Source organism: Euprymna scolopes, chromosome 9, assembly GCF_053919585.1.
Source record: "Euprymna scolopes isolate OS-2025 chromosome 9, ASM5391958v1, whole genome shotgun sequence".
NCBI classification, from domain to species: Eukaryota; Metazoa; Mollusca; class Cephalopoda; order Sepiida; family Sepiolidae; genus Euprymna; species Euprymna scolopes.
The window spans coordinates 92,303,866-92,315,287 of NC_136490.1; the positions used below are offsets into that span (position 1 = coordinate 92,303,866).

Below are 11,422 nucleotides of genomic sequence, written 5' to 3' on the forward strand. Positions count from 1 at the left end.
ATGTGTGTGTGTATATGTATATGTATATATATGGATGTATATATGTGTGTATATATATATATATATATATATATATATATATATATATATATATAGCATAATCGTAGAGATCACCGAAGTAAAGCAACGTTGAGTCTGGTCACTACCAGATGGGTGACTAATTTGGGAATTCCAGGCGCTGTATGTAGGAGGACGTCGACACTTCCCTGCAAAAACCTAACGTTGTCATCTCCCCTGATAGGGATATACATGCGATTGAAGACTGCTTGTGAACTTTACACTCCCATGGAACGTCATCCTTTGGAAGAAGCCGGCTAAACCCGCATAGGGCTAGTACAGTTCTCATTATATATATATATATATATATATATATATATATATATATATATATATATATATATATATATATAGAGAGAGAGAGAGAGAGAGATTGATATTATTATCTCCTTTATTTGGAAAATATTGTCGTTATGGACGTAATGTGTGTACGAGTTTTATGATATCCAACTGAAGTGACTTTCTTTTGTGTTATCGTGTATGCGTAACATACGAGGAAGTCATGTAACTAGTGATGTAATAATAAGATGTTTTTACACAATTTTGAACAAACAAAAAAATTAAAACTTTTGTATACATAAAGAGATTACTGTATTATTCAGATATCACATTGGCAAGTATGTGCATACTACTCTTATGATATTTCCTCGTTGGCGACACTTGCTTGGCTCTTATCGTATGTATTCATGCATTTCTAATGCCTAGTAGTAGTTGTAGTAGTAGTAGATATGTCCTCTGCTTCATTAATTTCGAGAGTTCATTTAATTCTCACTTTAAAGAACTTGCCAGTAGAATTTGCCATTTGCACCGGTGCCAAGTCGATATAACAACTGATCACCTCGAAGGGACACCCAATTCTGCTCATTCTCTCTCCAGCCGGTCATTGGAGAAGTGGGCAGGTATAGCATCGAATGTCTGTCTTCGTCTATCTTCATCTCAACCCTCTCCCCCCTCTCCAGTGCCCTTGTCTTTCTCTTCGTAAGCAGATACGAAGCCAAATCTGTCAGAAGTGATTTGATGCCTTCTATAGTCATGAGGATCAAACGGATCATATGCCCAACTCCCAACTGTACTCTCATCGCTTCTTGTTACTCCTCCCCGCATCTCCACCTTTCGATGCGTCTCTCTCGTACAGAACTCAGATTTGACAAGCGTTCGTTCTTTGGGAGCAGATATAACATCTTTATATATAAAAGACAAACATTCATGTCTGTGTGTCTATCAAGTTTTAACGTTTTTAAAATCCTATGTGAACTCTACCCGCCACTCCATCTCTCAAAATACATCGGTACTTTACATTTTGGTTTCGACGTCCTCAGGAGGAATTCATCCTCAAGTATTAGCCGCAATCACATTCATTAAATGGAGGAAGTAAATGAGGACATAGCTTAGAACAGTGAAGACAAACATGGAGCTGGTGCTTGTCAGTGAACCCAGAAATGACTGAAATATGCCAAGGCCTCAAATTCTGATCGACATATGTGGACCGACTTGATGCGAGCTCAATCAATCCCGCTCCCCCCGTGCTAATACTATGACAGTAAGTAGAGTACTCATCCGTTGTGACATTGATAGATTTTTAATATAGACACTGAACACAGACTTTAGAAACACTCCACAGTAATCGACATCGTTATCTTTTAAAATTCTCTGCAAGAAGTACATATTTATATTTTAAATTCATGTGCAGAGTAAATGGTGTCTGTGAAAGCATTTAGAATATCGAGACATAATGCAATGAAATAGCTGATAAAGAAATGAAAATAGAGATGGAAAAAGCAGGCATTTAGTAGAGAAACGAAGAGGAAACGCACTGACATGAAGGATTGAAGACACCTATACAGAGAGAGAGAGAGAGTGTGTGTGTGTGTGTGTGTGTGTGTGTGAGAGAGAGAGAGAGGCGGAGAAAAAGATGTGGGGGAGGGAGGAGAGAGCAGCTCGTCTTCTAATCCAGTGTCAATAGATATAAAAATACTTCTTGAGCCGTTGTCTTAAAACTTGCGTGTCCCCCTTCTACATAAATACCTCTGATAAACATAACAATCTGCAAAATCCTGTCCCATTCACTGTAGAGATCCCCAAATGCAGGCAAGCTTTTCATTCTAGCAGCATCTTGCTCGAACTGCTTGCCTTTGGTATTCCTTCTTTGCTTCCTGTTTCCCCGACTGTAGCAACATGTACAAATTTGAATGTAATGCGAACAACTCCTCCAGTTAGGATGCCCTATAAAGGTGGCCCCTTATTTACAATATTGCCTCACGTCTCACTGGCAAAATGTCTTGTTTAGGAGGGGTGATACAAGTAAAAAAACAAAATGATCAAATAATGTCCATCCCATTCATCGTTTCAAATCCTCTCATAATATTGTTCATCATCTCACTTACAATCCTATTGACTCTCGTCATTGAGTGGCTCTAATCCTTGACTAGCAGGGAGACCCAACATTGTCTAGGATTGAATGAGGATCAACAAATGTTCCACATTTCAGATACTTTTATTGTCATCAAAATCAGTGAAATCATCCATTCATAAATTGATTGTCTGCTTTAGTCAGGAACCCACCACAGTCCACCGGGAGGAATCTTCACATGCCTCCCTGCAGTGACTTAGTCCATAATTCATTGCACTTTAGAGAGCCTACTGTTGATTTTATGGAAATATTTTTCTATAATGACTTGAATTAAAGTTTAAAATGCAAATGTCAAGTATCATGGTCAAATTATACCCTAAACAGAGACATTCATTTTGAACGCCCTCCTGTCTTATCAAAGAACCTACTGTTGAGTTTATATGCCGGGCTCTTCTTGTATGGAGATAAATAGGGCATGGACAACAGAATATTCTTTTCATTGTTTTGACCCTAGAGTGTGTATCCGTTGATATCTTATATGCTTTTATATAGAGTGGCGTGGTTCTCGGTTGATCAACTTTGTCTAACTGTGTCGGATATATACTCGAGAGTCAAAACAATGAAAAGAATATTCTGTTGCCTTAACCCTAGTGATAAAACTTCTCAAATTCACTTATGATGTTAGGTTGTATAAAAATGTTAACTTGAGTCAAAATTGGCTGTTCCTTCTTATTGGGATTTCTTTGATTATCGATTTTCGGTACTTATCGGAGGTATTACGATAGAAAACCTATCTGAGAACACTCCCACTCACATAAGGTACATGTGATTGAAATTTCAAAACAAATCGCTCCAGCCGTTTTGGAGTCCGTAGGGAACTCTCTCTCTTTCTTTCTCTCTTTCTTTGTCTCTCTCTCTTTCTCTCTCTCTCTCTCTCTCTCTCTCTCTCTCACACACACACACACACACACACACACACACACACACACACACACACACACACACACACACACACAAAGTAATGTAAGCAAAGATAAGTGATGACTTTTTAGTATGAAAACAATCCCTAACATGCTTATCGAATACAAAGAAGGCTTTGGTTAATATATAAACTTACTCTAATTCTATTGTTCAATGGTGATTTTTCTAAAAAAATTTCATCAAATACTTACGTTTGTGCAAGAATTCAAATACTAAAATTGACAAGAAGTGGGAAAAACAATTTTTTTTTGTATTTTCCATTATTCTTTCAAGATAAAAAGGACGAAAAAAAGATCGATTTGAATCGAGAGAAGTGATTCGATAAAGACAAACTAATATTTGTAGGTTTGTCAAATCGAAATGATATACACCCCTCAGCGCGTTTTGAGGAGGTTTTCCTAATCGTCTCGAAGAGGGAAAGATTTATTCTACCATTTTTAGAAGAAGCAGCTGGCTTGGATACGATTGGCCAATGTATTTGTTTATCTCCCTCTCCCAACGTTATTTTGAATGTTATCTTGAATTGACCCCCCCTCTCTCTCTCTTTCTCTCTTTCTCTCTCCCTCTCTCTCTCTCTCTCTCTCTCTCTCTCTCTCTCTCCATGTTCTTGCTTTTCTTGCTGTTGTTGTGGCGGTAGTCTTCTTCTTCTTCTTCAATAAAGTGTCTGTTTGTCTGTCTTTCTCTCTTAATTTATAGCATCTTATTGACAAGTAGTAGTCACATGATCAACTGTCTGTTAGTTGACTGTTGACCTGTGCTCTGTTGCTTAGTGGCAAACAGAGTGAGGTGGAAAGGGTGGAGGTGTATTATTTGAGAGGTGGACCGTCATCTGTGTGGAATGAAAAGGTTACTCTTGAGGCAAGACATCAGGGAATTATGAACACAAACTTGGCCCTGTGTATTTTCCATTTTCATTCTTACATTATATCATAAAAATTCATAATTAATTCATGTTATTATGCTGTTTAATTATTTTTTCATTATTATAATCATGATATTATGATGATATTATTATTGGGGGGGGTATGTATATGTCAGAGTGTAAGCTGATCTACCTAGTTAAGGTATAAACAGAGACTACCTAGTTAAGGTATAAACAGAGTGTAAGCTGATCTACCTAGTTAAGGTATAAACAGAGACTATAAATATAGTTACATGTAACATGTTACTTGGTAACAATTCGTAGCAGTTATGGCCCCAGAATCATGGCGTGTACTTCGCTAACATACTTTTTGCTCACGATATCACTCTGTTTGTCTTCATAGCTTCTAAGGGGTCATGGTTTTCAAAGCTGCAACCCCTAATGAGGTTTTACATAAAAAACACAAATATGCAAATATATAAACAAGATGTATTATTTAGTTTAAGAACAAAACGTTTTAGTTTGATTTTTGTCGTTTTGTAAATATATCGGCTATATTTTCTCTGATTCTACGTAGTTTATAATAATGTATTTCCTTTTTTTTACTTCATGTCTTTTGAAGTCATATTTAATATCTATATGTTTAGATCTTTGGTCAATTAGTAGGTTTTGTGCTAAGACTATGCTTGCTTGGTTATCGCAATTAATTACTATGGGGGGGGGGGTCTTTAGTTAATTCTGATTTTAAAACCGTCTTTAGAATGACCTTTACAAATATAACTTTACCACCATGTTTGTCTTGATTGTTACTGCCCTGCAAAGCTTCAACAATATCATTACAATAAAACGGATGCTATACTACCCTTTCTCACTGAATTGAGCATTAAAAGATAGTACATTAGTCTAAAATATTATACTGAATTGATCATTAAAAACATAATTGATAGTATAGTTTCAACTTCGCACAGTCAGATACCAAATGCCAATTAATAATACATTATTTTTATTAATCATTAGCTAACATGAGTTTTCACACAAATCCTTACCAGTGATTTGTCTCTTGCAAAAGCAGGTGATGATCTCTGGAATCTGAGTGACCAAAAAATCTTAGAATTATAATACTCTTCGCTCTTTTCCATCACTATTGCAATTTATTTGATGTTATTGCACTAGCAGTTTACCTTTAAGATATCATTGGTGATAGCTGATGATTCTTTTTGAAATTTGAGTTTCAATGAACTTCTTCAGAATTTCAGTAATCTCCAATTGAAATCTAGATGGCATTATCCTTCCTTGGACTTTTCATCCTCTTAGACCCTGTAGAACTACTACTCTGGCACCAATTGATTTTGACGTACAATGATCACTCACTCCCGGACCAATCAATATTTTTAAGGGCTATCCTTAAAAATGCTATTTGAAATTCAGATTTACAAAATTCGGTAGAGGCAATAACAGAATTATGAGAATAGTTCTAACAAGGCTATTCAGATTTGTTAGCATAATAGCAACAAATATAGGTCTACTAGGAGTATCCAATTCGGTAGCAAAAGTAACAGGATTATGGCATTAGTTCTACAAGGAGTATCAACTTCTGTAGAGCTATGAGTAAGAACTATGGCAACAGTTCTACCATGACTTCTTAATGCGTCCATGATTCTCGTCAAGCAATTGCATTAGTGCTAAATTTGGTAAAGACAAAAAATGAAACTATAGAAATTCTTTTAGTAGTCATGCGAGGAAAGATAACTAAATTGGTGATGGTCAAGTCAAATTAAAGTGCAAAACACTCCCAGCTCATTCCCAGACCCCGGCATTACCTGCTAAGTTCGAGTCAAGAAATGGCACCCTCATTTCTCAGTTATCATGGAGGGGTCACTGCCGCAGGCATTTCTAATGGCTTAAGATTTTATGTTAAAGTTGGAGCTCTTTAACTTTGTAGAGTTGTGTCCCTTGGTGTCTGTACATAGAGTTATGTCCCTTGCCTTGGTTCATGTACTACTGGATAAGGATGGCTTTGAGACACGCAAGTGTTGATCTGATCACTGTATTATGAAACTAACAAAGTAACATTGGTAGCAAAAGCTATTTTCTCTCACGTGATTAGAAATTGTTTTCGTTCAACTCCCGTTAAAGCACATTTGAAAGGAATGTTTTCCAGATAGTGACCTATTTTGATAAAGATCAGACAATTTAGGTGTTCTGAATATCTCTTTGAAGCATGGCAGACTAACATTATAGATTGAGACAAAGGCTCTCATAGTATCTTTGTAGAGAGTTAAGTGTTTAAAAAAGTTTTTTTTCTGAAAGACAAGAGTCGAGTTGGGGACAAATTCAAGATGGGCTTCAATCACCTATCAAACAAATAGAAGGTAATAAATTACTGTGGCAATCTTATTTCATAATTATATGTTATATTTTTGAATAGTGAATTATTGTTATGAATAATATTATTTGAATCTATATATACATAAGTGACCTTGTCTGTGTGTAGAATAGTTTCTACCAAACTATCCTGTCAATTTTTGGTCGACAGACTTGAAACTTCGGACATGTGAAAAAATTCGATTTGATTTTAGATAATAAAAATAGCTGCTCAGGGGTCCAAATAAAAAAAATTAGTACTTTGCATGCTTAAGTTAATTTTAAGTGCTTGTTTACTTATGTGCAAATATACATATAGGTTAAACTGTGTTAATTTTTAAGGTTTTGATATCCGTCTGCCCTTAGATCATATGGTAGTAAATATCACTGGAGAGCTGGATGGTTTGGTTTCGATTCTAGATGATGGAACAAAAGTCATATTAAAGAAAAAAAACAAAACTTTTGAGATCACTAATATATATTGGGTACAATATAATAATCAAAGAAAAATGCCTCTACAATAATAAATATGAAATCTGTATGAATTAAAATATCATATTTTAGCATATTTTATGACCAGGCAATGCCAGATGGCATGCTAATAATAATAATAATAATAATAATAGTACAAGTATTTTTATTGATTAATTAATTAACCTATTCTTTTTCCTTTTACTTTCAGCTTCGGATGAAGATCCCACAATGAAAAGCAAATCCAAGGACTCCGTCGTTGGAGATGATGACAAAGACTTGGAAGATGATCCGGATTCTGACTCCCAATCTAGTTTCCACGACAATGAATCGGACATAGAATCCCAACCCGAACAACAACAGCAAGAGCAACAGCCACAGAAACAAGATCAACAGCAACAACAAATATCATCACCGCCGCCCCCACCACCGCCACCCTCACAGCATCCATTAACACCACCAACACCATCAACACCACCACCACAACAAAAACCACAACCATCACCACCACAACGACGGCAGAGTCCAGAGATAGATGGGCAAGTCAAGTCAAGGTGCAAGGCACTCCCAGCTCGTTCCCCAACTCCCGCGTCCCCTGCTAAGGAATCTCCAAGTCCGAGTCGAGAAATGGCGCCCTCACCTCTCCGACGGAGTTCAGTCATCACGGAGGGGTCGTTGGCGCAGTCATCGTCCATTGTTGCCCTCCCACCTACGACAACGTCCTCTGTGTCGGTAATTACCCGTACGGCGTCCCATTCCACCCATACTGTGACCCCATCAAGACAGAGCGTGCGTGACCGTTACAAACTTATCAATGGGGCCTATCGGTCTTTTTTCCCAGAGTCCAATCATTGTAGCCCCAATAGTCATAGCAGCAGCAAGAATAGTAGCCACCATGTGAACGTTCATCACCATCTCATTGGTAGCAGTGCTACCACGACCACTACAACTGCCACCACCACCACCACCACTTCCATTAATAATCACAAGAGTCACCATAGTAATAACACTAATAATAATATTAATGCAACTGCTAATAATAGTAATAATAATCTTGATCAACCATTGGACTTATCAAAAAAGCCAAAGGCAAAATCACAGACCCCACCACCTCGTGTTGCAAATGGTATTAGCAGTAGCAGTAGTGGTGGGGGTTTATCATCAAGCTTGCAGAGTCTCCAGCAACGATTCGGAGGCGACTTTCACATTAACGGTACAAACATCCGTTCACACAAATCGATTGAAGACCAAGTTGCAATGGGTCAGATGTCGCTCGGCAATTTTGGCTCCAACCAGTTAATCAACCGGAACATAACCGACTACGGAAACAATGTCAACGTTGATCTAAACGCCGCCCTCAAAGGCAGCAACAATAATTCACTCATTAATCGAGTGGTGAAGGCCCCGTCTGATCTCTCTATGGACGGGGTCAACAGTCGTTACACAACGCACCGGTGCTCTTGTCAAAAGGTGTTCAGCAGTCTCTACGATCTCAGTCTCCACTTGCAGGAGACGCATCACATACCTGCAGGAAGCAAAGATACCAATGTTATGGAGTATCCAAAACTTGTCCGTGGTCAAGATATGTGGCTCAACCAGGAATCAGAACAAACAAGGCGTATTCTCCGATGCATGCAATGTGGTGAGTCATTTAAAACCCTCCCAGAACTGACGCTGCACATGATGCAGACCCAGCACTACACTAAAATTGTTAGTTCTGATCATGGACGTCGTTCGCACAAGTGCTCATCTTACTGTGACCGAGACTTAGAGAAAGAATGTATTTTTAAGTGTAAGGTGTGTCAGGAAACCTATAGTGACATGGAGGGTCTGGCAAACCACATGATCATGTCAGGTCATCACAAAAAACAAATTCTTCGCTCTTATAACTCCCCAGAAATCCTCTTAAGGGCCAGGCGGAAACGCCCGTTCAGCAGTGAGGAGAAACCTGGTCTTGGTGCTAACCCAACTGTAGCCACTTTACTCGAGTTTAAAAGAAAGTGTGTGAGCCATGACGGGCTGAACAGTCCGAGCTTGAAGTATGCGGATGTTGTTACGAAGGAGGACGATGGTTACATTACTTGTGAAAACTGCGGAAAGTGCATAGAAATGAGGATGTTTGTTGAGCATGTGCGAACTTGCGTGAGACAGCGTTCCGGGGTGATTGATGCCCTCAAGATGAAACTCAGTGTTGATGACGATCAACGACGGATCAAAAAATCTGAGGAACCATCTTCCGGAACAAACCATGTACCGACAAGTCAACCGTCACCAAATTCCGTCGAATATGATTTATCAAAGGTAAAAAAGGAACCAAAAGATTATGATGAGAAGGTAGATGTGTGTAAGGAAATAACGATCTGTAGTCCATCAAAGGTTGAACCTGCTTCCTCTGATGAACTGGACTCTTCCAATCAGGACATGAAGGTTATGCCGGAAAAAATACAGGTGTGTCCTCCAGACGATGAAGACAGCACCAGCAGTAACATGCGGAAAGATTCCGACCGGATCCCTTTGGATATAATAAATCCAGATAACAGCAGTAGCGTCGGCGGTCTTTCGGCTCTCCGTGCAATGGAATCATTCATACAAAAAAGCTTCAAGAATAAATTCGACAAGAATAGTCACAAGGAATCGGTGAGTAGTCCGAATGTCACATCTGTGACTCAAGAGCTGAAACAGATAGCAACGCCCGAAAATCCAACGACAAAATATGTTTCGAACCAAACGAAGGTTGCGCTGAAAAATGGCCCGAGTTTACAGAATGTGCCTTCCAGCAAGCCGCTTCTTTGCAAAGAAAGCAATGATGAATGCTCCGATTCTGAAGTTGAAGATTCCTTTAAATCAGCCGGTAAAGAATTACAGTCTTTGTCGGATATGTGTGAACAGATTACAAAACAAACCACTACAACGACAGTTGTGAAGATGGAAGAGAGGTCGTCGTCCAGTTCAGCAGAAAACCAAGAGGAAACCCCATCAAGCCCAATGTCCGTGAGTGACAAGAAGCCTGCAAAAGAACCCCTGGAGGAGAAATACCTTCAATTGCCGCCTACCACTGAATCGGATCCATCTAAATCCTCGGCCTTGGATTCTTTGAGTAGCTTCGTCTACGGCCAGCCAATGACCTGCGAACACCCTTTAGATAGTCTACAGAAGCTTATAACCAACACGGACACTATTAAAATGCCATCACATGGTACGCAACCTCCTCCCAAGTGCCAGACAGTTACATCTTCATCATCCCCGGATATTTCCATTCCGCTGAATTTGTCCACGAAATGTCAGAAGGAAGATGAACCTGAAAAGTCCGGCCGTGAAGATTTGTCGGCATCAAATAACAGCACTGATGCGGTCCACGGTGATATGACCTCGCCGGCCAGCGATTCGGACAGTGGGGACTACAAGTGTCCGGCGTGTAGTCGGCAGTGTGCATCCAAGGGTTCGTGCCGCTACCATCTGAGTCGGTGCCACTTGTCGTCAGTGAAGAAGTTTAGTATTCGAGACCCTTTTAGTATGAGTCCTTTTGTGTATCTCCCACTAGACCATACTGCCAAATTTACAAAGTACTATGAGATGGCGCACGAACTGGCGAATAAGGGCAATGTCTCCCATGAGCTGACAACAAAAGGAAAGTAGATATAGTAGACAAAACTGACGTTTGAATTTGCAAATAAATCCCTTTAAGTCGTTGTATCTGCAGAGTTCACCTGTGTCGGGAGATATGATTGTCCTAAAGTTCTTGCATGTATCCTGTTGAGGTCCACGGAAGACAAATTTAGGTTTTCAAAATGGCAGTAATAAAAAATTAAAAAAATAAATAACTACATTTATGAGAGTAATTAGATTTGAATATACAACTCATATTCTGCTTTGCAGGCACAACGGTTTAACGAAAATAAAATAAAAGGAGAAACTAAAAACAAAAAAAAAAAACGTGATTATTCCAATAAAACTTTAAACTTTTACAGACAAAAAAAGCCCCAGACACATATATATGGTAAAGAATGACCAACAAAATCTAAATAAATATATGTATATATCTGTGTATATATATATATTTACGATGTATATGTATATATACGTCTCTACGTATATGGGTTCACCAAATTTTGCAAAATGAAACTCTTTTGAAAAAGAAAAAAACCTGTCCAATTAAAAAAAAAAAAAAACATAAAAACAAAACAAAAAAACAACGACCCATGTATGTGTACATGTATATATAAATATATATTCAATATTATTAAAGTTATTGATATATATATATATAAATATTATCCTTTTTCCCTTCCCCTCCTCCAACCACATTTTCTTCCTCCTCCTTCTTCTCCTGCTCTTTG

The 11,422-nt window shown here is 38.4% G+C and overlaps 1 protein-coding gene across 1 annotated transcript in view; it reads left to right on the forward strand.

The window, feature by feature from the left end:
- The window catches only part of LOC145284777 (uncharacterized), a 68,732-nt gene extending 57,704 nt beyond the window's left edge, over positions 1-11,028 (forward strand). The window contains exon 2 of the mRNA XM_080133744.1: positions 7,297-11,028. Within this exon, the coding sequence (XP_079989870.1) occupies positions 7,297-10,721 (3,425 nt within the window). The 3' untranslated portion in view covers positions 10,722-11,028. The remainder of the gene's footprint in view (positions 1-7,296) is intronic.
- Positions 11,029-11,422: the final 394 nt, after the last annotated feature.